This window comes from Acanthamoeba castellanii (assembly GCF_000313135.1).
Source record: "Acanthamoeba castellanii str. Neff unplaced genomic scaffold scf7180000084568, whole genome shotgun sequence".
In the NCBI taxonomy this organism is placed as follows: domain Eukaryota; phylum Discosea; order Longamoebia; family Acanthamoebidae; genus Acanthamoeba; species Acanthamoeba castellanii.
Window position 1 is genome coordinate 113,870 of NW_004457329.1, and position 25,638 is coordinate 139,507.

Consider the following 25,638-nt stretch of genomic DNA (forward strand, 5'->3'; position numbering starts at 1 on the left):
GGGGGGGGGTAGAATTATTTGTTCCTTTTCCTTCTGGCTTTTCCCCTTTCTTCGCGAGGCGATTGTTGGATCAGCCACAGGAGATCGAACAGCGGAATCGTGGCCCTTGCTCACTGAGGGAGCGTCATCCATAAGCCTCATCATGCACATCTACAACCTCACCCTTCAGCGGGCGACCGCCATCACCCACGCCATCTTTGGCAATTTTTCGGCGCCCAAGGCTCAAGAAATCGTGGTGGCTAGGGGCAAGGTGCTTGAGCTCCTGCGACCTAACGACTTCAATGGAAAGGTGCAAACTGTGCTCTCGGTCGAGGTGTTCGGCACCATCCGCTCGATCGTGCCCTTCCGACTGACTGGTACGCCCTGACTCTTAGGGCGCCCCCCCCCCCAAATCCCCAAATCTCTCGAAATTATTTCATTCTGCGCTCGAGGTTTGGGTCCGAGTTCGCTAAAATTGTTGAGGTTGTAGGCGACACGAGGGATTACATCATCGTGGGGTCGGATTCGGGACGGATCGTGATTTTGCAGTACAACAACGAGAGGAACACCTTCGACAAGATCCATCAGGAGACGTTCGGCAAATCAGGCTGCCGACGCATCGTGCCCGGCCAATACCTTGCCGTGGACCCCAAGGGACGAGCGGTTATGATTGGTGCGATATTGATTTTGCTCTGCTTCTCAAGGCCCTTGCTCACATGGTCCACAACAGGCGCCGTGGAGAAGCAAAAGCTGGTGTATATCCTCAACCGCGACTCTGCAGCAAGGCTCACTATCTCCTCGCCGCTTGAGGCGCACAAGTCACACACCATCAACATTCACATGGTGGGTGTTGACGTGGGCTTCGAGAACCCCATCTTTGCCACTCTCGAGGTCGACTATGCCGACGTTGATCACGATCCCACAGGCAAGGAGTTCGAGGCTCTGCACAAGAACCTCACCTTCTACGAGGTACTCTTCTCTCTTCTCTTCAGCATTCTCGCTACATGCGGGGCTGTGGCTAACTGCACTGGTGGGTGGGTCTTTAGCTTGACCTCGGTCTCAACCACGTGGTGAGGAAATGGAGCGAACCCGTGGACATCACTGCCAACATGCTCGTCGCCGTGCCTGGCGGTTCCGACGGCCCCGGAGGCGTGCTCGTGATGGGCGAGAACTTTGTGGTCTGGAAGAACCAGGGCCATCAGGAAGTGCGTGCTGCCCTGCCCCGCCGAAAGATTCTGGGCGAGGAGCGATCAGTGCTGATCGTGTCCGCCACAGCGCACAAGCAAAAGGTACTTCATGCCGATTCGGGTGGTGTCCGACCAACTGTTCTGCTGACCTTTCATTGTTTCTCTAGGACCTGTTCTTTATCCTGCTCCAAAGCGAGTACGGCGATATCTACAAGGCGACACTGGCCTGGGAAGAGGACAACGTCAGCGCCATCAAGATCAACTACTTTGACACTGTGCCGACGTCGAACGCCATGTGCATCCTCAAGACCGGTTTCCTCTTTGTGGCCGCCGAGTTTGGCAACCAGTACGACCCCTTTGTCATGCCTTGGTTGCGCGCACGTTCTCTAACGAAACTCGTCTCCGTCACAGTTTCTTGTTCCAGTTCCAGTCGATCGGTGATGAGGAAGAAGAGTCCACAATGGACCAAGACGAAGACGAGATCCCCACCTTCGACCCCCAGCCGCTCAAGAATTTGATTGCCATCGATGAGATCGAGAGCCTTGCGCCCATCATGGACTTCAAGGTACGCCACACTTGCTTTTTTCTTACCGACCAACGACTCCAGACCAAAGGTCTCATGTTCGTGCTCACTCCAGGTTGCCGACATGGTGAAAGAAGAGACCAAGCAATTCCTCACACTCTGCGGCCGTGGTCCTCGATCGTCGCTCCGACTCTTGAAGCACGGTCTTGCGGTAGCCGAGATGGCCGACTCGCCGCTTCCCGGCAATCCCAACAACATCTTCACCGTCAGGAAGAACGTGGCTGACGAGTACGACAGCTACATCATCGTCTCCTTCCTGAATGCCACCCTCGTGCTTTCCATCGGCGACAACGTTGAAGAGGTCAAAGGTACAACGCGACATGTCTCTCCTTTCGCTTTAGCCTCTACGTCACACTGAACTCATCGCTTCCCTTTCTCTGCACGCATACAGATGCCGGCTTCAACGAGAACGCGTCGACGCTGAACGTGGGGCTCGTGGGCGATGATTCGCTGGTGCAGGTGTTCCCGACCGGCATCCGCTTCATCAGGAGCGACAAGCGCATCACCGAGTGGCCCACGCCGGCCCGGAGGACGATCGTCCGTTCGGCCATCAACAACAAGCAGGTCGTCATCGCCCTCACCGGCGGCGAGCTCCTCTATTTCGAGCTGGACATCACGGGGTCGCTGGTTGAAGTGGGCCGCAAGGACATGGGCCGGGACATTGCCTGCATCGACATCGCTCCCATCCCCGAAGGTGCGCTCCCTCAACACAACACATTTGAACGGTTCGTTGTCGCCCTCAGCACCAAGTGACCAACCTCGTCTCGTGTGGTAATGGGCCTAAGGTCGCCTGCGTGCTCGCTTCCTGGCTGTGGGCGACTACGAGAACACGGTGAGGGTTCTGTCGCTGGACCCCGAGGACGTGTTCTCCTCGCTGGCCGTGCAGGCGCTTCCCGCGCCGCCCGAGTCCCTCTGCATCGTGAAGATGAAGGGCGGCACCGACTCCAGTGCCGGCACCCTCTTCCTCAACATCGGTCTCACCAACGGTGTACTTCAGCGAACCGTGCTGGACAAGGTCACCGGCGAGCTTTCCGACACGCGGACCAGGTACATCGCCTTCCTATCACGTCACATCAGCTTGTTGCTCGTCACTGAGCTGCATCGTATGCTCGCAGGTTCCTTGGTTCGCGCCCGGTGAGGCTGCTGAAGCTGCGAGTCGGCGACCAGCCGGCCATGCTGGCGCTCACGAGCAGGGCGTGGTTGTGCTACAACTACCAGCTGCACCTTCACCTCACCCCGCTCTCCTACCCCGCGTTGGACTACGCCTCCAACTTCTGCTCCGAGCGTTGCCCCGAGGGCATGGTTGCCACCATCGGAAACGCCCTGAGGTATGTGCCAGCTCCTCTTTGCATCAGCGCTAGAGCTCTCTGCTGGTCACCACACGCCGCGCCGATCGCTGATGGGCTTTCTCTCTTTACAGGATCATCTCGCCTGAGAGGCTGGGTGAGGTCTTCCACCAAGAGCTCATCCCGCTGCGCTACACGCCCCGCAAGATGCTGGTGTACCCGACGACCGGCAACCTCATCACCATTGAGACGGACCACAACACCTACCCGGCGCTCATCCAGGGCGGCTTGAGGCAGAGGCTGCTGGAGGCCCAGCAGGAGCCCAGCGCTGCCGCTGCCGACGGTGACTCGGTGCGTTGCTTCAGCTGCGCCCTTCTTGCCTGTCGGTCGATCGACCGCAACTAACCAAACGCGATTTTTCCCCCCTGGCGCCTTTCAGGGTGCGGTGAAGAAGGAGAAGGAGGAGGAAATGGAGACCGAGGACGGAGAAAAGACAAAGGAGGCCAAGATGGGGAAGCTCGAGGAGCTGCAGCGAGAGCAGGCAGAGCGAGAGGAGTCGGCGAGAGTGTTTGGCACGGAAAAGCCAGGTGCGCTCCAGCCTCGCCCGCCTCTCCTGCTGGTTGCCTGGTTGGCTGACGGAGAATTGCCTCCATCGTCTGGTGCAGGCGTGGGCAAGTGGGCAAGCTGCGTCCGTTTGCTGGACGTGAACACCAAGCAGACGATCGACGTCGTCGAGCTCGACAACAACGAGGCTGCTTTCAGCGCCTGCACTTGCGTCTTCCACGACAGGGGCGGCGAGATCTTCCTGGTTGTGGGCACGGCCAAGGGCCTCGTGCTCAACCCGCGAAGCTGCGATGCAGGTGCGCCCCGGCGCTCTGCCAACCGTTTCGTAGGTGGCACAATGACTCACCCCCCCCCCCGCGGTTCGTACTTCTTGTCACTGTGGGTGCTTGCAGGTTATATTCACGTCTATCGCTTGCTCGATGGCGGCAAGAGGTTCTCGCTGGTCCACAAGACGCAGGTTGAGGGCGTTCCCACGGCCGTCTGCGGTTTCCAGGGCCGTTTGCTCGTGGGCATCGGCAAGATGCTGCGCATCTACGATCTCGGTAAGCGCAAGCTCCTGAGGAAGTGCGAGAACAAGGGCTTCCCCCACTGCATCCAGAGCATCACCACCCAGGTACCCAATCTCTCTCTTTTTAGATGGCAATGCCGGGCGTTGGGGCTAATGTGGGGGGACGCCACTTTGACAACGCCAGGGCGAGCGGATCATTGTGGGTGACCTTGCCGAGTCGTTCCACTTTGTGAAATACCGAAAGGCGGAGAACCAGCTCAACGTCTACGCTGACGATTCCAACCCGCGCTGGTTGACCGCCAGCCAAATGCTTGACTACGACACCATGGCGGGCGCAGACAAGTTTGGCAACGTCTTCATCGTGCGATTGCCCAGCGAGGTCAACGAGGTACGACCTCTCCGCACCCTTCGCCCCCATCTCAACGTAAGCTCATCTCTACACACGTGTCTCTGTGGGGGCGGGTGCGGGGGCAGGAATTGGAGGACAACCCGATGGGCAACTTCCTCATGAGCAAGCAGTCGCTGAACGGTGCCGCCTTCAAGCTCCAGACGCTGATCAATTTCCATGTGGGCGACACGATCAACTCGATGACCAAGGCCTCGCTCTTCACCGGCGGTGCCGATGTGCTCGTCTACACCACGCTCATGGGTGGCATGGGAGCGCTTCTGCCCTTCGTCTCCAGGTTGGTCCCCCCCCCTGCATGCACTCACTGACAACCGAGGTTTCTCGACCTAACGCTCGCTTCGCCGCAATCAATAGGGAGGATGTGGACTTCTTCTCGCATTTGGAGATGCACATGCGCAGCGAGCTGCCTCCTCTGTGCGGACGGGACCACCTGGCCTACCGCTCGTACTACTTCCCCGTGAAGGACGTCATTGACGGCGATCTGTGCGAGCAGTTCTCGCTGCTCCCGCCCGAGAAGCAGAGGACCATCGCTGAGGAGCTCGACAGGACGCCCGGCGAGGTGCTCAAGAAGCTCGAAGTCATCCGCAACAGCATCCTCTAAAGCAAGCACGCAGCTCTCTCTCTCGGTCGTCGCCGCTTTCACGTACGTGACCACCACAACGACGCTCCACCACCAACCAAGACAACGCTACGGGCGTCGCCGTCGTTGGTCCGTGATCGCACCACCCCCGACGTTACACCACCAATAAACGGCAATAGCTGTAAGCCCTGAGGCCTCCTCGCAACGTTTGTTGCAGACGGTCAGTCGCCATCGCCGAAGATGATGTGCCGGTCGAGAGGGTGGTAGCCCAGCCCCTCGAAGCCTGCCATGACGTCGCTCAGCGTGGCGTACTCTCGATCGCCCGAGTCCGGGTGCTGCACGTCAACGCCCGTGAACACGCCTCGGTCCCTGTTGGTACAAACAAAGGTTGACCTCATCAGCCAAGTCGACGTGGATGGTGAAGATGGTAAGCGGCTACGGATGGTAGGCGAAGGGGATGGAGTGAAGAGTTGTGCTTGTTCTTGTGTTGTTGTCGTGATCGTCAGTGTAGGTGAACGCCACGGTGAAGGGCGGGCTTGGAGCAATGGAAGCGATGACAGTTCGAGGGGCGGACAGTGCCAACAACTCAGCTTCTTCCTCGGGAAGCAACACCCCATGGAACCACCTGCATCTCCGCCATCAATCACGTGAAGCCCAAGCGGTGCGGTGACTCAAGCGAGGGTACCCTGTGCTCTTGTCCAACTGCTTGTTAGGTCTGCCTGCCACCTTGTCCCGGTAAAAGCGTAGCGCAGCCTGCAGCCCAGCATCCGTGACCAGGGATCCAAAGAAGGAGGACACTACGCACAGCTTACGGACGTGGAGTCGGGCGCCGTTGGTGTGGGCGCCCAACATGATCTTAAACACCCACTCTTGATCAGCGACAGCTGCCAAGTTCGTCCTTCTCAGCTCTCTATAGAAGACATCCCACTGCACATTGCCTTCTCCATCGCACAGCGCCTCGAGCGCGTCCATGGCCCGCCTTTCCTCGCGAAGAGGCAAAAGAGAAAAGGCTGAGGAGAAAAAGAAATCAAAACGAAAACCTTGCGCTCCTGATCCGCACAAGATGTTGGCCGTGTTGCTGAAGGAGCATCAACAAAAGCAGGAGCTTCTCAAACAAGAAAATGGTGCCTACCAATCTTTTCCATCTATTGTATTCATTTCTTGATATCGTTCTTTTTTACAATAAAATCAATCCTCTAATGGGGGTGGGCAGAGGTGAGGCGAAAAAAGGCGGTGACGTCTGTGGACAAGGTGTCGGCGTGCATGGTGGACTCGGTGAACATCGGCGTCTCCAAGGTCTTCACCAACCAGAAGAAGATCGAAGTGCAGGCCGTGCAGCTCCAGACCCAGACCGAACGCTTCTCCAAGCAAACCGCCCAGTGGCTCCAGCTCATCGAGGGCTTCAACCAGTCTCTCAAGGTAGCCTCCTTCTCCCCTCAAGTTGGCGCCTTCCTTCGCCTTCCAACGCTTCGCTTTGGCACACACGCGCTGCGCTGCGGTGATCAGGAGATCGGCGACATTGAGAGCTGGGCGCGGACGATCGAGGCCGACATGCGGCAGATCGCGGCCAACCTCGAGTACGTGCACAGGAACACGGCCATGGAGGAGGCCACGGCAGCCGGCAAATGAGAGAGCCCGACCCAGTGCGCCGTGGTCTGTTTCCCTTTTGGTGTTTGATGCAAGAGTACTTTGTCTCTACTTTCCATCCGCTCTACGTGGTCACATCACTCTCGCGGGTCATGTTGTCGTTGGGTGATGTGCCGAATCAGCCCCTCGAATGTCCACACGCGCCACGCTCGGTACGGCCTCACTTCTTCCTCTGATTGCTGAGCTTCTGTCGCCACTTCTTCTTCCTCTTCCTCCTCTGGCACACCGATGGCCTGCCTGTAGCCGTCGAGCGCCTGCGCGAACGGGCCGCGAGCCACGGCGACGAGGTGGTGGGCGTCGAGGTACTCCAGCTCGAACGTCCACTCCCGCCTCTCCGCCCCATCGATTTCCACCGTCGCCGTCGCGCACAGCCCGCCGCCGTCGGCCACCTCCCGACAGTGGAACTGCGCGCGCTGGAGGTCGAAGCCGAGGCCGATCCCGACGGCCTTGATGTAGGCCTCCTTGAGGGTCCAGTGCCTGAAAAAGCGATCCAGCTGCAGTGGGGCGTCACCGGTGGAAGCCTGTCGTATGTGTTGCCACTCGAGGGGCGTGAAGCAGCTGCGCATGTCGTGGAAGAACTGGTCGAGCGATGGGTTGCTGCCGCGCAGCTCCACCTTCATCACGTCGACACCGATCAGGTGCGTCGTCTCGGCCGCCAGCACCACCCACTCTCCCGCATGCGACACGTTGAAGTTGAAGTGCTCCACTGCCACGGGGCCTGACGACTCACGGGCATCGAGGGCGAGGTAGGGCTTGCCCTGCGGCGTTCGCTCGAAGCGGAGGGCGTCGAGTGGGGCGTGTGGGCGATGCTGGGCGGCGGCCAGCAGGATGAGCAGCCGGCCGACCAGGGCCGATTTGGCGTCGGGGTTGTGCCGGCCCACCAGCAGGCCGGCATGCCGCGTCGGGCGCTTGAAGCGGCCGATGCGATCTTGCTCGGAAGGCGGCACCAGTGCCAGGGCAGCCGACCACTCCGCCTCTGTCGGTTGCCACCTCTCGAAGTTGAAGGCCCACCTCAACATCTGCAAGATGGTTGCGTGTTTCTTTTCTCTCTCTCTCTCTCTCTTTCTCTTTCCTTTTTCTTTGCTGCTGCACGAGACATGTTGTTGGTGAGCTACAAGACCTACAGAGAAGCGACGGGCGACGCGGCGGTGGGCTTGACCCGCCAGGCTGTGGCAGCTCTTCACACCTTCACGGCACAGACGACCGAGAGCGGCGGTGCGGCGCCCAGGCTGGTGGTGTGTCCGCAGCTGGTGGACCTGCGCCTGGTGGTGACGACCGCATGCGAGGGGGTGGCCAGTGCGTGGGCACAGCACGTCGACGGAGAGGAGCGAGGGCGGGCCACAGGCTGGTGCCCGGCCGAGGTGGCCCGCGAGGCCGGCGCCACGGGCACCATGCTCAACCACGCCGAACACAAGCTCGACCCCGACCAACTCCAGCGCACGGTGCAGCAGTGCCACCGCGCCGGGCTCGAGGTGCTGGTGTGGGCCAACTCGCTTGATGAAGTCGAGGCCCTCCTCGCCAGCTTGGGCGACGACGACCGCCCCGAGTGGATCGGCTACGAGCCGGAGGAGCTGATCGCGTCGGCCGACACCTCGGTGGCCAAGGCCCGGCCCGAGCTGATCGTGTCCGTGGTCGAGCTCGTGCGCCGCCTCACCAACGGCCGCACCAAAGGTACCACTCCCATGCGCTGCTGGGCCGCTCGGGGCGATCGAATGTGTACTCACTGTGGGCTGCATGCAGTGCTGGTCGGTGCGGGCGTCAAGGACCAGCACGACGTGCGGGCGGCGTTGCGGCTGGGCGCACACGGCGTCGGTGCCGCGTCAGGCTTCGTTCGTGCGGCGCAACCGTCCGACGTCCTGCTCGACCTCCTCACCGGCTTCTCCGTCACCACCGAGCCTTAGCATAAATCATAGCTTAGCTGTGAATGGATAGATTCTGTAAGAAGTGTCTCAAGAAGGGGGGAGGGGGTGAAGTGGTGCTTAATGCAGATCTTCGACGTGGAGCTTGAGGCCGGCGGCCTGAAGGCGCTGGACGAGCTGAGAGCCGAGCGCCGAAGCCGGGGTGAGGATGCCGCCGGAGCCCACGGCCGGGTTGACGGGCAGCTCGCCGCGGGAGCTGAGTTCGGCAAGCGCAATACCCACCTCGGAGAGCATGACGGCGGTCTCGGTGTAGCCCGGGTCCCTGCCCGACACCACAGCCTTCACCATCTTGGGCCTGCCCTCGGCCTGTGCGTCGCGAGGTGGTGCGCGGCGCGCGTCAATGTCGTCGCGAGGAGGTGTAGTCACACTGTGCCGTACCTGCTCCTCGCTCTTGCTGTAGTCCACCTGACCGTAGAGCTCGTACCTGAAGTTGCTCTTGGCCCTCTTCTCCTCACTGCCGCCGCGCAACGGTGAGCCAACTCGTTTTGTGTGGTATATATTTGCTTATTTATTCTGTCCATAGTAGTTATGAGACGGCAAGGGGCGTGGAGAGGGCGTGGCGTACCTGGGACCTTCGCCAGGGGCAGGCAGGAGCTTCTTCAGCACGTGCTCCCTGGTGAAACGGACCCGGAGCATGATGCCGAAGATGAACAGGGCCACGGTGAACAGGATGGCCATCAACAATCCTGAGAGGAGGGACGCGAGTAAGCTCGTAAGCGCCAGATCACTCGCGGAGCAACAGAGGAGAGAGAGAGAGAACCCTTCGCCTTGGCGTATTCGTTATAGTGGAAGTTGGGGCCATAGGCGTCGCCCAGAAGAGCGTTCGAGCGGCGCACAACGCGGGTGTTGACCAGGGCCATGATGAAGAAGTTGGTCCAAGTCCTGCAGGCACCACGAACAGAACCACTCGTCGAGTGAACATCACTTCCCCCCCCCCCGGTGCACGAAGAGAAAACGGCTGCAGAGCACGCACTTGGTGACGGGGTGGTAGAAGGGAAGGAAGTGGTCCTTGTCGAGAGGCGTGACGCGGAGGGAGGACCACTGGCCGCGTGGGTTGAGCAGAAACGGGAACCGCGTGTTGCCTCCGCCCGAGCCCTGGCTCGCCATCTCCATCATCGACGCCGCGGTGCCGCCACTTAACCCACCGTTGAGCCTCACCAGGGCCTCCACCGCGCCCAGCTGTGCTCCGTACTTCTGCACTCCGCACGCACCCACTCACCGTCAGACCACCACCGCACTAGCCACGAACGGGACGTGTGCCCACGGGAGGCGTGCCTTGGCCACGTAGTCGGCCAGCATAAACGTTCCTATGTCAGCGGGAATGGAGTCGAAGCTGTACAGAGGGGTACGGGGGTAGAGTTGTCAGCAGGGAAATGCCGCCCGAGTGGGCGTGTAGCGCGTGGCTGTGCGTACCCGGACATGGGCACGATGCACACGCCCTTCTCCTTGGCCTCTGCGTGGTACTTGTCGATGAGACTCCTTACCCAAGGCCTTTAGTCGCGCCACAAAGAGCCACGACAGTTGTGTTGTCTCGTATGATTAGTCAAATCTCTCAATCCTGGGTGAGTGGAAGACCCAGAGGAAACGTCAAGTGGGAAGGGCAAGGTACGCTTCGCCAGTGATGTCTGCATAGTGGGTGCCAACCTTGACGCAGGCGGCGACGAGCGCCGTGCCGTACTTGGTGAAGGGACCCACAGTGCTTATCACAGCTCTGGTCGTACGCGCCACCGCCTCCATGTCGGCCGCGTTAGTCGAGTCGCCCGTGACCACTCCCACCTCGTCGAGCTCACCGTGGGTGGCCTCCAGCCCGCGCTTGACCTCAGCCAGTCGTGCGGCACTGCGGCCGCCCACGGCCCAGCGCAGGCCAGCAGCTTTGGCGCGCCCCGCCATGTACTGCGCTACCAGCCGGCCTGTGAACCCGGTCGCGCCCCACACAAGCACGTCGTACTCCCTCTCTTCTTGCTTGTGCGCCATCGCCTGGTGTTCTCGTTGTGCCTGAAAGTACGGTAATGGACTATTTTGTTCGTGGAGACATCTTGTCATAGGTTTGGTCGATATGGAGCATTTCCCCATTTTCAGACTGAGCGAGAAGGGTTGGTGGAGCATTTCCAGCACAGATTGAAGAAAATGGCCGGAAATCCTGGGCCCAGGCCTTTTTTCCTCGCAGCGATCAAAAGTATTGTTGTTGGTGTATTGCGTCATACGAGTCACCCGACATGTTCTCCTGTTTGCTTCATGTTGGGGAGGACCGCGCTATTTGTCCCTTTTTGCTGAGATCCTGCAGCTCCTTCAGCACCTCGTCCAACGTCGCCATCATGCTCTCCTGCAACACCAACCCATCGTGGTCAGCATTCCTCCTGTTCGCGGCATGGCGACGTGTTTCAGGAGAGGAATGTACCTGGGATTCTCTTCGCCTAAGCTCAAGTTCGGAGCGCGCAGACAGAGGCGTCATCACAACTAGCGTCGGTTCGGATTCGGTCCGTCGTATCTCGTTGGAGATGCTCCCGTAGTTCTGCTGCAGGTAGTAGTACACCGCTTCCAGGTGCGCCCGCGTTGCAGGCGCTATCGAGGTCCATCGCCCACTCTCCGTTTCGTTCTCCTGGTCCTTCTCCTGCTCGTTCGCCACCGCGTGCGTGGTGAGCAGTTGGCATGTGCTGCGCAGATGTGCGAGAAGTGTCGCGTACCACTAAGCTATCGAAGAACGAATGCATCTTGTCGAGGTTGCTCTCAATGAAGACATTGGAGCATTTCATGTACTCCTCCTTCTGTTCAAAATAGGCCTCATTGGCCAAATTCTGGAGCACCTTCGCGATCAGCACCAGCCGCCGCCGACTCTTGCTCTCGAGCTTCTGGTCGATCAACCCGAACGCGTCGGGCGTCACCAGGGAGGGGCACAGCCACCTGAGGGACCATCATAACAGGTGGTGCATCGATCGATCAGCTGAGACGCCCACCACGACGAGAGGGAAAACCGGTGGAGGGGAGTACCTGAGGAAGAAGAAGCTGCCCACCACTTTGTATCTGCTGTCCGGAAATCGGTGCTGGACCGACTCGAACAGGCATCTGCTCACCTCCTTGAAAGCACTGCGTGGAGGGGAGGCGACAGCAACAACAAGATTGCTGAGTTCTGCCATCTATCGAGAGTGCAGAGAGTGATGGGTTTGAGAGTCTTACTAGTGGAGCTCGTCGAGCGAGCCGATGATCGAGTCGAAGAACTGCTGTGCCGTGCCCAGCAATCGGCCCTGGTTTACTTCCAACTCGTCAGGCGGCACAGTGCGCGGATTGATCTGCCATGCCACAGCAAACCAAAAAGGTCAATTTCTCCATTCGAATGTGGCAGGATGGCCAGAAGCACGAACCTCGAGATCGAACTCGGGCACGAGGACCTGTGCAAGAAGCGGCTGCAGGTGCTTGTGGAGGAAGGGACGCCCGATGAGCTTGGAGAAGATCGACATCATTCGACTGCTGAGCGACTCGTCTCGGAATAGCAGGTTCTCGCTGGCTGCGCACCATAAACCAAACACAAAGGCCAGTAAACAAGCTGCCTAATGTGTGCTGGAGGGTCGGCGGGTTACCTGTGTTCTCCACTTCCATGTGGATCATGTATCGCAGCAAGCCCAGCAGGAGGCCGTTCTGGTTGAAGATGTGGACGAGCGCCGAGGCGATGTCGCCTTGGTTCAGCCGATCGCTCGTAGAATAGGAGCTCTCGGTCTGTAGCCGCGACCGTCCCATCATGGCGCTGAATATGGATCGCACCAGCAGGAAATCGCTGCACAAAAGCTGTGGCCCACGATTGCGTGCGTGCGTGCGTGCGATTAGAAAACGTAACTGATTTCTAATATGCATGGGGAGGAGGCGTACAGCTTCAAGCTTCTTGAAGGCGGAGATGTCATTGTTGGGGATATAGTGAAGCGTGAGGTTGATCTGGCCCTTCTCGCTACCCAACAGGCCACGCTTGAATTTGAATGTGCACGGCTTCGGCTTGCCAGTATTGTAAGACGTTATGTTCTCCACCACTACCTGTTCCCGTTCTCATTGGTCAGCACTGTGGATGACCACAACGATGGCACACAGGACAAAGGTGAGGAGCTGACCTTAGCCAAGCGCTGTGGAGCTGTCGAATCTGCTACGATCCACAGCTCCACGTTGAGTGTGTTGTCTAGCGAATCGGACCATACGGCGCTGCACAAGAAATGAGTGTCCTTGTGAGATACGCGAGGGAGGTTAAACAGACCGAGGGGGTACCACGTACAACTCGCACTCTTCGTTCCATTCCGGCTTGGCAAACGAGCTGCTGAGTGTCTTCTGCAGCCCGAGACTCATTTCGCAGTAGTAGTTATTTGCGCCTGGTGCGTGTAGTAGATGGCGATTAGGTCAGACAAGCAACGTTAGTGCGTGTGTTTCGATATAGGTGCGTACCAAGCTTCTTCCCGAGCTCCTCCGCCGATATGAGCTTCACAAAGAGCCGACCAACCGCGGCCTTCTGTGTCCCTCCGAAATCATCCTGGGCGCACGATGGTTGGTACTCAAGTACGCAAGGCGGTAGAGAGGGGAGAGAGGAGCGTACTCGCAGACAGAAGAAGACTTTTCGGTCCTTGAATTGTTGGGCTCCCTCGGCGTCGATGAAGGAGAAGTAGTTGGCCGCCATCAACCGCTTGCCCAGCTCCACGCCCTCTCTCCGGCTCTTGATGGGCAGGTGCGTCATCATCCAGTCTACCACATCCGAACCTGACAGATGTAGTCGCCGGCGACACAGTGTCAGCTCAATGCTCAATGCTCAGCCAGATAACCAAAAGAGGTAAGTTACCTGTGAAGCACTTGTAGTACACCTTGTTTTTGTGTCGCCTCTCCCGCAGGGTGATTCCCGACTCGGGGTGGAAGAGTTGCTCGCTCACCTCGTAGAGCTGGCCCTCACCGAGCTCGCCGCAGAAGTTGTGCACCTGGCTGTCCGACGTCGAGCGTCGGCCCAGGTTGTGGCTGTCCCTCTTGTACCTCTTCTCGCCCACCGCGGGTTCCACATCCTTTTCCAGTTCCGATTATCAGTCAACGCGCAAGAGGCGATGATTGGTAAGCACATCACACGAAACAACCACACGAAGGTGAGTGCGTACTTTGATCTTCCACAGGACCGAGTTGTCGTGGAACTCCTTGCTGTTGTGCAGCGGAAGGAGGTAGCCTCTGCTGGCCATCTTCCTGCATAGGACCACGCCGGCCTCCCTGGCCTGCACCGTGCGGGACTTGACCATCCAACTCACCGCATCCGAAGCTGTTGGGATCGGGAATTCGTGAGTCGGGCGCTCTTGTAGATCAGAGGCCGCAATCGAAGCGCGCGCGGAGAGGTGCTGGTGGATAGGCACCAAAGAACACTTTAGACTTGAGGACGGAGTTGTTGTGATTGATACCCGAGCCCACCATCAACTCGAAGATCTCTGTTTGGTTTGGTGTAATGTGATTAGTCAAAGCAAACGGTATGCGCATGACATTCTCGAGTTGGAGAACCAGTTGCACCTTTACAGATGATTTCTTCCAAAGCCAGCTCTTGGCTTGCGGAGGAGTCGCCATCGGTGGGGATCGGGCACGACATGCTGCGGTTCCGCGCCGGAAGGGAATTGCTGCGCGACCGCCCGAAGTCCGGCACATTGCCACATCCTACACCCCGACCAACCTTGGTCAGTCCAATAGTCCATCGGCTCGTCGTCTTGGAGCAGAGGGCATTGGGAAGTGGTGGAAAGAGAAGGCTGGGCGAACCGTCGCTGTGCTCTATGCCGGAGCCGGGGTAGTGGAGGGGCGACAGGTAGCCGCGTTGGTCGCCGGACGGAGAGAGGCAGGGTGCGGCGGTGCCGCTCCTGGAGCTGGAGCTGTTTTTGTCGGTGAGGACGAAGGAGGGGATGGAGGGGAGCGTGGGCGTGCTCTCGGCCTTGGGCTTCTTCTTGAAGAGCATGTCGAAGGTGTCACCGAGGTTCATCCGCTCCTTGCCCTTGCCACCCATAATGGCTCGCCGTACACTGCTGCCTCCGTAGTGGTGCGGCTGTGCCAGTCCCACCGACGAGGCGGAGGAGGCAAAGGGGCCAATAGTTGCCGCGTGCTCCGCGCTATGGTGCACGGCCGACGCGCTGAAGCTTCTGATGTCCCGGTGGCCCGCAGCCACGCCGCCTACGGCCAAGCCACCCTCGCCGCCGACCAGTCCGAGCCCGCTTCGATCCCGCCCGCCTCCCATCCCCAGCAGGGTGCCGTTGGGGCCGCGCTGGAACCCGACGATGTTCTCCGACGCGCTGCGGTGGCGCGGCATGGGTGAGGGATCCCGCGAGATCCACTTGTTGAGGATGCTTTTCCGCTTCTTGTCGTTCTCCTGGCCGCCGCCTCGCTCCCGCCGGCCGCCGATGACGATACCGCTGTCGCTTCGCTCTAGATTCGATACCTCCGGTTCTACTTCGGCCTCGGCACCGTTCACCACCACCTGCCTGGCGATTTCCGATCCGCTGCGGCGCAAATCGATCATCTCGCCTTCCTCCTCTCCGGTTTCTCCTTCCTGCCCTCCGATCACCATCGATCCCTCTTCAACTTCCATTGCTTCGTCTCCTCTTCCTTCATCCTCGACCTTGTTGTCTTCTACCGCCACTTCTTCGTTTCGCTGCTCCCCATCATCTGAAGGCATTGCCTTACCGCCCTTCTTGTTCCTCCTCCTTCGCCTGCCCTTCCCAGTTCGCTTGTTCGCTGGCGCCTCGCCGGTTTCTTCCATGTTCGTTCTGTACTACGTCGTCGTTGGGCTGCGCTTTATACTCGCTTGCTCATTGATGCCTCAGTTGCCTTTTCGTCCACGTTCGGGTGTCGTCTATTGATTGCCAATTCCTCACTTTCGAAAGCGCGATGCTGGCCGGTCTAGAGAGACGTAGAGGAGGAAATCCGGTCAGTTCGTGGGTTATCTCTCGCAAGGCAATAGATGAATCTCAGCTTCTTTCCAACTGCTCCTCACACCTCTCTCGCCAGTTGAGGCCCTCTCCAGAATATCGTGTTGTTGCCGCTACGCAACTTGTTACCAAATAAGGAAGGCCGCACTATTTGAGCACAACACGCGCCACCTCCAAATTGGGATTTGTCAAAAAACAAAAACGGCAGTGCACTGCAACGCCAGTACCTTGAGCCCGGCTGGACATGCTTGCATACTGCTCGCCCACACGGTGCAGGAGAACTCGAGACCCCTGCGCACGGGTAGCACACAACCACTCCACTTTCGACGACCAAGCCAGCACTTGTCGAGAGTCAGCCCAAGTTGTGCCCACTGACCGAAACAAACGGAGGTATACTCACAGCAAAAAACTGTACAAGAGCGCCGGAAGAATCACTTGTAGCTGACTTGGAACTTCTGGCGCGGCCCGATGTCGTCGGACGCGGCGCTCACCCGCCCGTCGGGCTCGATCGTGAGGTACTTGCCCGTGTAGTAGCTCTTGAAGGCGAACGTCTTTCGGTCCTGTCGCTCCCGCCGGAAGATCCGCTCCTCGTCGAAGAACGAGTACGCAGAGTCGAAGTAGAAGTAGATCGACGAGTACGGAGTGATGAGCGGCGGCAGCGTCTCGTTGAAGGTGGCGGTCAGGGAGGAGGCGATGCTCGTCGAGAACGACGTGATGGACTCTGTGAATGAGGGCGACGTGGGCGGCAGCATGAAGCGCGATGCCTGTTGTTGTGGCGACAAGGACGATGTGGCCGAGGACACCCGCAGAGACGTAGTCGGGAACGACGCTGATGTAGACGCGCTACTCTGTGTCGAGACGTAGGTCGACATGGAGGGCGAAGAGGGCGGCTCGTCGCAGACCGTGAGATCGCCGTTGAGATTGACCTTGATGTTCCTCCCGCTTCCGGCAGCCCGGAGGACGAACAGCTCCTCGATCCAGTCGATCCGTTCCATGACGAAAAGACCCTTGGAGTTGGTGACGGAACCGACGTTGGTGCCCATCTCCTTGGCCTTGACCTTGTTCCGCTCCATCAGAGCGGCCAGGTCGTCCTCGCCGTCGGCACCTGGCGCGGGGGCCTCGTCCACGTAGAGCATACTCTGTCCACACTGCAGTGTAGCCTGTTTCCGCCAATCGATCTTCCTCTTCACCGCCTCATCCGTGGGTGAGGCATCACTACCTTGCGCTGTCGCGTCGGCCACACGGTCTTTCGTCGCCTCCACCGGTGCTGCGTCGCCCTTGGATTCTTCTTCTTCTCCCTCATCCTCGGCCAGCAGCTTCCGCAGTTCCTCTTTCTCTTGCGCGTCGACGACAATGTCGGTAATGCTGAAGAGAGCCTCTACTCCGCCTCCCGCCTTGGCTTTCAGTTCCGCATCGCTCTCTCGTCTGACAGCCGGTTGCTGAGTTTTGGCCTTGCTGCCATCCTCCTCGGCCTCCACGAGCAGCGTCTTTGCCTTCCGCCCACTAAGACGCCCGCGCTGATCCTCGGCCGCTTTCCTCTCCTGCGCCCATTCTTTCATGTCTTGGAGAAGTACGGCACCTGGATTGAGCGCAACACACGATAACGACTGACGATCAGCACTGAGGCCCTGTCATGCGCTGCGCTGCAAGCACATCTACCTGAGTCGTTCAACGATGCGGGCGGCGGAGCATAGGTCCAGGTGAAGTTGAGATAGTTGTTGAGGGTGAGCTTCCTTGCTCCTTTCCGCCACCACTTGCTCCAGAAATTGGTCTCGATGAATCGGAGGAACGGCTCCACATAGATGATGGGCTGAATGCGAGGACCTGGTGCGGCGGTGGCATGTGAGAAATCGCCACCTGGCTGGCATGCACTGGTGTTTGAGCGGTACCATTGGCGAAAAGTGGGCACACTCCGTCCCAATTGAGGCAGTGCCGTAGCACGTCATCCAACTGCACATGGCCCTGCGACAGTAAAACGCTAGCGTCAGAATGAAGGGCCGCCGAGAGAATAAGGTTCACGGTATCTCCGGACGTACCGTGGAGAGGGTTTGAAGGCCCGGCATGGTCATCTTGTTCATTTCAGTGGCCTGCGATATGTCGACCAGAAACGAGTGAGTGCAACCTGGGTGACCCAGGCCAAATGAACATTGGGGAAAGGGTCGAACCGCCTCAACGCGGAGCACAAAGTCGATGCTGATGTGGCCAAACTCATTAGACGCGAAGACGACCGTGATGATGTCTTCCCTGCAGAGTGTTGCGTGCGCGTGAGTGTGGCGGTCATCGAAATAGGCGTGGGGCTGGTACATACTTTCCCTTCATAGATGGAGGAATTTGGAGGATCCAAGGGTCCCACGAGAGCCACTTGTCCACAAGCCTGAGCGTAATTGTCAGTGTGGCACGTGGAGATGACCAGGTTAAGCTTATCAGCTAGAGCTTCATGCACCGGTCCAGGGGGGCATCACTTACCTCTCGCCCTCCATTTCCATCTTCTGCCCGGTCTCCTTGGACACACCGGCCTTCTCGCTGAGGGCACCAACCTTGCGAATAAGGACCTTGATCTTCTTCTTCCTCTGCATGCTGATGTCCTTTCGCACTTCGTCGAAGGGCGTGCCACACAACAGCGACTTGAGCTTGACCTCGAAGTAGATGCTCTTTCGCACCAAGATAGCATTACGCATCTCGTGCAGGGCTGTTGTGCATGGGGAAAAAAAACAACAAATACGACATTAACACGACGCCCCGTTCTTCCGGTCACTGAGCGCGACGTACCTCGGCCTCTGTGCGTTGGCGGGAAGCGAGGAACGGTGGGCACGGCCTCCGAAGCTCCGTCCATCTCCGTCGATGCGCCGTATTCCGCCCTGAATAAGCACACGTAAACCGGTTGTCGAGGAAGCTGGGAGTGTATGCTCACTGTGAGTGTTGGATACCCTTTGTTCCAAAGCTCCTCGTTAAGGGACTTGACTCGCCAGTTCTTGCACACTGCACCAACTCGAAGCAGGCTGCACAGACCAAAGAGGGAGTCGTGAGATAAAAGCAACTCTGCTGAGCGCCCAGGTCCAAAGCAGAGTACCTAAAGAGATCCAAATGCGAAAAGATGACCAGCGCCGGGCCGTCGCCTACAACCTCAAGAGGATCAACTGCACATGCGATTGGGGGCGCTTGAGAATAGGGCTCGAGAAGAAGACTAAGCAGCAAAGGCAGGAGGTACCCAAGAAGTACGGTGTGGAGTTGTACTCGTTCTTGGCCTTGTCAAAGCGCCGAAGATAGCTTTGGACCAGCTTCTCGCTGCTTGCCAGCGCAGTTGAACGATGCTCAGAGACCTACAATGCACACACCACCAAGAACATGTTGAGTTAGCATTGTGTGAGAGCCATGCTTGCAACGCAACAAGAGTTGCCAGACCTGGGTGTCCATGATAAATGCCAACAGAGAACGCTTTTCCTCCCAGGTGCTCGAGTCGTAGATTGACGTCTCCAGGCACGCCACCGCAAGCCGGCCGTAGTAATCTGTTTACGCTATTGCTTAGAACTCCAGACACGTGATCACCAGTGGTAGGAGAGATGCCAGCGTACCTGGGTTAACGTGATTGAAGAACACGAGCTTGTCGTGCATGAAGTAGCTTTCAGCCAATTGGAGGATTAACCGTTGCATATACACGTAGGTGACCACGCCCAGACTATCAGGAAGCATGAAGAGGAGCATTAGCACAGTGAAGCACAGCCATCTGGTGGTTGTGCAGTCTGCGAAACTCACCTCACGATGGCCGCCGTCCAGAAAGGGAGGTAGAGTTTGCCCATGCTCGTGAGGGCCAGCTTGCGCATGACGTTGTCGTAGTCGAAGCGCTCGACAAAGAAGTCCTCCGCGAACTTTTGGGCAGGTCTTTCGGCCACGCCCCACGAGCTCATGATTACGACCACCAGTTCTCGCAGCACTTCCTGCGGCATGGAGGTGGTAAGGAATGGAAAACACGAGGGGTGAGATGTTGAGAGGGAAAAGTACCCGCAGCTCCTTCTGCAGCGCTTCGGCGTTGTTTTTTTCTCGTTGTCCGTAGGCGGTGATCTGTTGCAGGACCTTATCGTAGTTGTCCTTGGTGAAGATCTTCTCCTTGAACCGCTCAAATTGCTCCTTCCTCAAATACTGCAATTCATGAGAAGCCGACCATTGAAGAAGGAGGTCAGTCAAGCGTGTGCGTGTGAATGATTCCTTGTTGCGTGCAGTAGCACGTACCGTGTTGTTCTGAACATCTTCGTCTACAAGAAGAGCTAAATGAGCAGCTGCAGAGGGCATGGAAAGGCAAAGGCAGAGCACATACCGAGGTAGCCCAGCGTGAAGTCCTGCAAGGTGTTCCGTACGGCAGTAAGCGCTGGATGGCGCGCGTAGAGGAGCAGCTTGTAGCTGCGTACGATCGAGCCACACGTGTAGCGGGTGAAGTCGGTCCACAGCAGCCCATTGCTGTGCCACGTATACCTCTTCAGCGCTGCCCACAAGCGATTAGAAGAAGATGCAAAACACTGCTTAATAAGATTAAATAAATAAATAAAAGTAGAAGTGGCTACCATCTTCCTGCAGGCAGGAGATGAGCTCCTTGGTGGCCTCGACAGACGATATGTGCAGGTGATGCAGCGGCTCATCAGCCGCCGTAATCACAGCGACGTCGTGTTCTGGTGTCTGCGTCTCGGCTTGACTGGACGAATGCTGCTCATTGCGAAACGGATTCGGCACTTCCTCCTGTTCGCGGCCTTGTGAACGGCAGCCCCATGGTGCCAAGCAAGAAGCGAGGGCGTACGCACCTCGTCCGGTGGGAAGAGAAAGGCGTCGATCGCCTCAAAACCCGGATTAGGCTTGAACATGGCCCGAATTCTGATTTGATCCCTCGATTGGAATCCTTTTCCTTCGCTAGTTTTGTTTTAATTTATTTTCCCCTTTGTATCCTTAAGGAGGCGGAGATCAAATTAATGAATCGACAAAAGCACGACACGAAACTCAACACGCATAAAACTTGAGGAAGAGAGAACTATGCACTGGTCGTCGGCGACGTATGAGGGCACCAAGCCCCCGGGGGTGCGGTCGCATACCACCACGCGCGTGGGATCGAAGCTGTTCGTGATAGGGGGTTCGGCGTCGGACGACTCCTTCAACAACGTGACGGTTTTCGACGCGGATACGTTCTTCTGGTACAAGCCAGAGGTGCGGGGCTCGGCCGAGTTCGGACCCCACCGAGCCCATTCGGCCACTCTGGTCCAGAACGGCTGCGACATCTTCGTCTTCGGGGGCGGCGACGGCCCGAACTACTTCGACACGCTCTTTATTTTGAACACCAAGACCATGGCCTGGTCGCAGCCCAAAGTTACCGGCACCGGTACTCCCTCCCCCCTAATGCGATTTAGGAGGGAAAAGGATGATCGAATGAATATACCCCCCCCCGCACGTACTAAAAGCGGCGACACTGCGCACGCAGGGCCGGGGCCGCGACGTGCGCACTCGGCGACACTTGTCGGCAAGGACCTGTACATCTTTGGCGGTGGCGACGGACGCAAGGCGCTCAACGACATTTTCATTCTCGGTACCTTCCACTCCACTTACTCCTTGTGGGCTTGCTGCCGTCGGCAAGCGCGGCGCGACCCCTTTTTTTTGGAGGAGTGTGTGGAATAACTGAACGATGCCGTTCTATCACAGACACGGACCTCTTGGCGTGGCGGAACTGTGAGGTCAAGGGGGACGTCCCTCCGCCCAGGGGCTATCACGCGTCGTGTCTGCTCGACAACAACAAGATACTGGTCTACGGAGGCTCCGACGGCCAGGAGTGCTTCAGCGACGTGGCCATTTTCGACACGGTGTCGTCGACATGGAGCAAGCAGAAGGTGATCAACCCCAAGCCTCGTCTCGGTCACACTGTCAGCGCCATCGGCAACACCGTCTTCGCGTTCGGAGGCCACAACGGCACCGACTACGTCAACGAGCTCGACGTGCTCAGCGTGCGGGGTCAGGAATGGACGTCCCTGCCGCACACCGGCACGTCGCCTCAGCCCAGAGGCTACCACACCGCCACCTACTACGACTCGCGCCTGTTCGTCTACGGCGGCTTCGACAACAGCAAGTGCTTCGACGAGATCACCGTGCTCGATCTGAGTATCTACGCCTACTTCGGCCTCGGCGAGAAGTAGGTCTTCCTCCTCCCTTTTCACCAACCGCCTACCCCATAGAGACCCCCCTTTACCAACATGCAACATTGTTTCCTCTGTACAATCGAGCTACCCCTTTACGCTTCAAATAAAGTCACGCTCGCAGCTGTATTCTACGACCCCTTCGCCTTCTTCCTGTTGCGTCCGTGGGGGACACAGAAAAGGCGCAGCAAAAGCCTTTTTCAGGCCGAAAATCGAACCAAAATCTACCCAGGAGCAGAGCCACAACAGCATCGATCGCATCTGTGGTACGGTTACCGTTACGCACCCTGCGCAGCCATCTTCATCCGTTCTTCGCTTCCCTCCACTTGGAGCCAACAACTCGCGACCTCCATCGATTCGAATGGGCATCGCAAAGAAAATTAAGCTTGTGGCGCAACCTCTCGAAGCATCTTATTGTTCGCTCGACCTCGCGAAGTTATCGATCGCTAGCTGATGACGATGGATAATTTTGGGAGTTACATCAGTCAGTTACATCAGCCTCATCTGCGCGCTTCTATCAAGCATCTCCACCATCTCCGCGCCTCCCCAACTAACATTTCGACAGATCAGTCCTTCCTTTCATTTCCAGTACAGGTAGGTTTTCATCGCAACTGCCCTTCTTGCGCAACAGCAGCCAACTAACTGTTCCTGCACATCAGATTTGGCCGCAATGGAGAACAAGAAGACAGAGGACTGCTACTTTTTCCTCAATGGTTACTGCAGCAAGGTACGCCAACGCACGCAGAGACAGATGACCAGAGGATTATGATCCTAAACGTTGCGGTCAATTCTAGGGCAACGGATGCGAATTCAGACATCTGGAGGGGGTGAAGGATCGTCCCATCTGCACTAATTGGTTGCTCGAGAAATGCAACGACCCCGACTGCACCGACCGGCACCCCACTCTCCCGCGCCAGGTACGGGACTGAACTCTTTGTGCTGATCCTCGGTTTAGCGCTTGGCCTGCAGCTCGAGCTCACGTGAGTTTCCGTACGCTCTTGGTTCAACGTTGCGTTCATTAGAAGGACGGTTCGCGCACGTTGTGCTTCTACAACCAAGCCTGCACGAGGCCCGATTGCCCTTTCTTCCACGTGGGCACCACTGCGTCGCCCGCCACGCCCCGACCCGACCAGGAGTCAGAGCTCACGGCCGGACTCACACCGCGTGAGGCCAGCAAGACCACCTCCATCACCACCAGCCCCACTGCGACCATCTCGCCGGTCATGAAGACTGCAGCGGGCGCACGGCTCGCTTCGGGACCCGTCAGACCACCTCGCAAGAGGGGCACGGCCTTGCCAGATCTGCCCCCTCGAGATCGGGTAACGGCTGTTGGAGAGACCGGCAACGGAGCGAAGGACAGCGCCGCGGCGCCCAAGCAGAGCTTCGTCAAGTCCTTCGAGGAGATCTTGAAGGAGAAGGAGGACCAGGAGAAGGGCATCAAGCCCTCCGAACCGAGGCAGTCCCGGACCGAGGCCGTCGACAATGTCCGCAACAAGCGAGCCCCAGCGACGCAACAGCAGCAGCAGCCCGAGAAGGCCCGGCCAGCCAGGTCGGAGCGACCCCAGCTGCCGCAGATGAGCTCCCAGCGAACATCGACCAACGACCAGGCGCCGAGAGGCGGCGAGGCCAACGGCAGGCAGCGACCAGCTCGCCAGCAGAAGAACTCTGCAGGCTCCCCATCCCAGGCCCCCGCGGCGAGACCCAGCTTCGGGGTGAAGAGTCTCGACGAGCTCATGCGCGAGGGAGCGATTAAGCAGGCAACAGCAAGTGCTGCTGGTGCCAAGGAAGGAGGCGTCAAGCGTCCCCGAGAGGAGAGCGCCGCCACGACCAAGGCCCTGCCGCAGCCGCAGCAGAAGCAGCAGAAACCCGAGCCGGTCGCGAGCACCAACGAAGACGATGACTTCGAGAAGGAGCTGGAGGAGATCGGCATCGACGACATCAACGGCGCCGCCGAGCCTTTCGACGATGCCGAACTCGACGAGCTTCTCGCCGAGTGACCCAACAGTTAACTGCGTGTGGTGGGTGAGAGCGACACAAGCCATAAAACTGTTCTTTGAGGGCCAACACGCGTTGCGCTTCTTCTTGGCCAGAATTTTCTCGCGACGACCGTGGGAGGATGTGAATGGGAGCGATTTATCCAGATTTCCAAAGAAGGAAGGCGATGTCGTCGATGTAGAAGTAGATGAAGCCGTTGGTCTCGTGGGTGACGAAGGATCCGAAGCTCTTGCCCACGATGCAGTGCCACGTAGGGCTGTATCTCTTGTCGAATGTCTGCTTCACATGCTTGGCAATGTCACGTTCGAGCTTGTGCTCGGCCAGGGCTTCCTTGGCAACTTTTACTGCCTCGTCCTTGATCTCTTGGCCCATGTCGAGCGCCTTCACCACGATCTTGCCAGTCGCCATCTTGTCTTCTGTTGTGTTGGGAAAAGAAAAAAAAGAAAATAAAAATCGACAAAGAAATCACAAGCCTGCCGGCTCGTGCGAAACAACATAGCGCCACACGATGGATCTGCTCGATAGCATTCTCACGTCAATGGATAAGACGGCAACCCAACGGGCTGCTGCGAGCAGCAAGCAAGAAAGAGGTATTTTAATTCAACGAGAAAATCAGCTCATTATTATGATTTGAATCGAACAAATTCTCCACTGCGCAGAGGAGCGAGCACGGTTGCAGAGGCAAAAGAAAGCGGAGCAGGAGGCGCTTGTCAAATGGCGAGCGCAGACGGAAGATCAGATGCAGCGGTTTACCGAGGACGAAGCACGGAAGAAACTTATCTTCCCACCACTTCCCAAGCACTACCGCCAAGTCCTGTACGTTCCGCCTCTTCTTGAAGCAGAGACAGTGCAGACAGCATTGGGTTCCCTTGCAGCACGTTTTCCTTTTGTGCTTGTTGCTGCTCAAGCCGAACATATACCCAACCAGACACGAGATAGCCGAGAGTCACGAGCTGGCGAGCCACTCCTTTGGCAAGGAAGAAGAGCTGCCGGGGCGGTACTCAGTGGTATTCAAGAAGGACGTAGCACCATCGCCAGATGAGATCAGCGTCATCGCCTCGGTAGACCTTTCTCCCTCGCATGGCCTTGTTTATGCGAGTATGCCCGCGTTTACCATTCGGGCTTGGTGCTGCAATCACATGCTTACCCTGCTCCGTGCGGCAGCAAGTGGGAGAGGGGACAACTGAGATAGACCTGGAGCAGATTCTCGAGAACTCCAAGGCCGAGGCTGAAGAGCGCAAAGCAGAGGTAGGGCGGTCCTTCCCTCCCCTCACTCAAACAAGAAACCCAAGCGCTAATGATGTATCTCTCTCTCTCTGTTAATCAAGTTGGAGCGAAAGAAAGTGGAGCTGGCCAAGCGAAAGAGTGCTGCGAAAGATACACCAACGTCTCCTCTTCCTTCGGCAGCTTCGCCCCAGAAGAACTACAGGGATGCAGGGGCGTACGCTCGTGTGCTCCAGGTAAGCGATCTTTACCGCTGTGACGTGCCTCCACGCTGCATGTGCGAACAGCTGTCGCCCTCGTGCACTTGTACTTATCAATGGTTTCAGGGATCGAACTCCTTGTTCGTGCTGAACACACAAAAGAGGGATAGGCGAACGATTGAAGAGATTCAAAAGGACATGAAGACCATCAAGAGACCGCGCACAGAAGGAGAGGAAGGAGACGAACGGGAAGAGGCCAAAGACGAAGAAGAACACCAAGACCGCGAAGACGGTGCTGGCGATGAATAAGGAGATGCCTGACGGGTGGTATTCACAACTACGTTCAACACTAAAGACAGTCTTCATCAAAACCGTGGCTTACTTTTTGCGCATTCTTTTTTCTGGTTCCCGCTGGCCTGTGGGCCTGGGTTCAGTGGCGAATTTTGAGCCCCGTGAAAAATAACTATCGTCGGATTCTGCAAGTATCG

At 57.9% G+C, this 25,638-nt stretch overlaps 12 protein-coding genes across 12 annotated transcripts; 6 read left to right on the forward strand and 6 right to left on the reverse strand.

Annotated features, from left to right (window-relative positions):
- Positions 1-142: 142 nt before the first annotated feature.
- ACA1_038280 (splicing factor 3b subunit 3, putative) lies at positions 143-5,114 on the forward strand (the record flags this gene model as incomplete). Its single annotated transcript, XM_004335608.1, has 17 exons — positions 143-356; positions 470-652; positions 710-948; positions 1,026-1,268; positions 1,334-1,512; positions 1,578-1,731; positions 1,805-2,057; positions 2,141-2,443; positions 2,535-2,796; positions 2,865-3,077; positions 3,170-3,386; positions 3,475-3,622; positions 3,701-3,895; positions 3,992-4,212; positions 4,292-4,495; positions 4,582-4,790; positions 4,868-5,114. The coding sequence occupies 17 exons, from the start codon at positions 143-145 to the stop codon at positions 5,112-5,114; spliced, it is 3,684 nt and encodes a 1,227-aa protein (XP_004335656.1).
- Positions 5,115-5,314: 200 nt separating this feature from the next.
- Positions 5,315-6,065, reverse strand: ACA1_038290 (uncharacterized protein; the record flags this gene model as incomplete). The annotated part of the gene is made up of 2 exons (XM_004335609.1): positions 5,315-5,462; positions 5,779-6,065. The coding sequence occupies 2 exons, from the start codon at positions 6,063-6,065 to the stop codon at positions 5,315-5,317; spliced, it is 435 nt and encodes a 144-aa protein (XP_004335657.1).
- Positions 6,066-6,156: 91 nt separating this feature from the next.
- ACA1_038300 (GCN5 family protein 1 (GCN5L1) protein) lies at positions 6,157-6,722 on the forward strand (the record flags this gene model as incomplete). Its single annotated transcript, XM_004335610.1, has 3 exons — positions 6,157-6,217; positions 6,307-6,512; positions 6,600-6,722. 3 exons carry the CDS (start codon positions 6,157-6,159, stop codon positions 6,720-6,722), a joined length of 390 nt encoding a protein of 129 aa, XP_004335658.1.
- A 95-nt stretch (positions 6,723-6,817) lies between these two features.
- On the reverse strand, positions 6,818-7,759 carry ACA1_038310 (4'-phosphopantetheinyl transferase superfamily protein; the record flags this gene model as incomplete). The annotated part of the gene is made up of 1 exon (XM_004335611.1): positions 6,818-7,759. The coding sequence occupies one exon, from the start codon at positions 7,757-7,759 to the stop codon at positions 6,818-6,820; it is 942 nt and encodes a 313-aa protein (XP_004335659.1).
- Positions 7,760-7,837: 78 nt separating this feature from the next.
- Positions 7,838-8,641, forward strand: ACA1_038320 (triosephosphate isomerase; the record flags this gene model as incomplete). Its single annotated transcript, XM_004335612.1, has 2 exons — positions 7,838-8,411; positions 8,481-8,641. 2 exons carry the CDS (start codon positions 7,838-7,840, stop codon positions 8,639-8,641), a joined length of 735 nt encoding a protein of 244 aa, XP_004335660.1.
- A 78-nt stretch (positions 8,642-8,719) lies between these two features.
- Positions 8,720-10,633, reverse strand: ACA1_038330 (saccharopine dehydrogenase; the record flags this gene model as incomplete). Its single annotated transcript, XM_004335613.1, has 8 exons — positions 8,720-8,965; positions 9,038-9,113; positions 9,225-9,345; positions 9,420-9,541; positions 9,732-9,858; positions 9,898-9,992; positions 10,073-10,150; positions 10,269-10,633. The coding sequence occupies 8 exons, from the start codon at positions 10,631-10,633 to the stop codon at positions 8,720-8,722; spliced, it is 1,230 nt and encodes a 409-aa protein (XP_004335661.1).
- A 259-nt stretch (positions 10,634-10,892) lies between these two features.
- ACA1_038340 (Ras protein activator like 1, putative) lies at positions 10,893-15,398 on the reverse strand (the record flags this gene model as incomplete). The annotated part of the gene is made up of 16 exons (XM_004335614.1): positions 10,893-10,982; positions 11,058-11,270; positions 11,344-11,560; positions 11,648-11,743; positions 11,834-11,946; positions 12,019-12,161; positions 12,235-12,439; positions 12,521-12,679; positions 12,754-12,841; positions 12,912-13,005; positions 13,079-13,163; positions 13,227-13,387; positions 13,467-13,680; positions 13,771-13,925; positions 14,017-14,088; positions 14,168-15,398. 16 exons carry the CDS (start codon positions 15,396-15,398, stop codon positions 10,893-10,895), a joined length of 3,336 nt encoding a protein of 1,111 aa, XP_004335662.1.
- A 600-nt stretch (positions 15,399-15,998) lies between these two features.
- ACA1_038350 (Fbox domain containing protein) lies at positions 15,999-20,417 on the reverse strand (the record flags this gene model as incomplete). The annotated part of the gene is made up of 20 exons (XM_004335615.1): positions 15,999-16,672; positions 16,706-17,146; positions 17,227-17,391; positions 17,457-17,529; positions 17,604-17,654; positions 17,733-17,811; positions 17,876-17,941; positions 18,034-18,256; positions 18,337-18,425; positions 18,495-18,566; positions 18,638-18,704; positions 18,776-18,887; positions 18,970-19,073; positions 19,140-19,243; positions 19,321-19,502; positions 19,639-19,704; positions 19,795-19,817; positions 19,880-20,044; positions 20,124-20,295; positions 20,358-20,417. The coding sequence occupies 20 exons, from the start codon at positions 20,415-20,417 to the stop codon at positions 15,999-16,001; spliced, it is 2,988 nt and encodes a 995-aa protein (XP_004335663.1).
- Positions 20,418-20,583: 166 nt separating this feature from the next.
- On the forward strand, positions 20,584-21,731 carry ACA1_038360 (kelch repeatcontaining protein; the record flags this gene model as incomplete). Its single annotated transcript, XM_004335616.1, has 3 exons — positions 20,584-20,926; positions 21,026-21,130; positions 21,244-21,731. The coding sequence occupies 3 exons, from the start codon at positions 20,584-20,586 to the stop codon at positions 21,729-21,731; spliced, it is 936 nt and encodes a 311-aa protein (XP_004335664.1).
- Positions 21,732-22,401: 670 nt separating this feature from the next.
- On the forward strand, positions 22,402-23,728 carry ACA1_038370 (uncharacterized protein; the record flags this gene model as incomplete). Its single annotated transcript, XM_004335617.1, has 3 exons — positions 22,402-22,458; positions 22,556-22,648; positions 22,754-23,728. The coding sequence occupies 3 exons, from the start codon at positions 22,402-22,404 to the stop codon at positions 23,726-23,728; spliced, it is 1,125 nt and encodes a 374-aa protein (XP_004335665.1).
- A 136-nt stretch (positions 23,729-23,864) lies between these two features.
- On the reverse strand, positions 23,865-24,134 carry ACA1_038380 (dynein light chain 1, cytoplasmic, putative; the record flags this gene model as incomplete). The annotated part of the gene is made up of 1 exon (XM_004335618.1): positions 23,865-24,134. One exon carries the CDS (start codon positions 24,132-24,134, stop codon positions 23,865-23,867), a length of 270 nt encoding a protein of 89 aa, XP_004335666.1.
- Positions 24,135-24,234: 100 nt separating this feature from the next.
- Positions 24,235-25,459, forward strand: ACA1_038390 (R3H domain containing protein; the record flags this gene model as incomplete). Its single annotated transcript, XM_004335619.1, has 6 exons — positions 24,235-24,316; positions 24,386-24,542; positions 24,655-24,787; positions 24,891-24,974; positions 25,055-25,186; positions 25,277-25,459. The coding sequence occupies 6 exons, from the start codon at positions 24,235-24,237 to the stop codon at positions 25,457-25,459; spliced, it is 771 nt and encodes a 256-aa protein (XP_004335667.1).
- Positions 25,460-25,638: the final 179 nt, after the last annotated feature.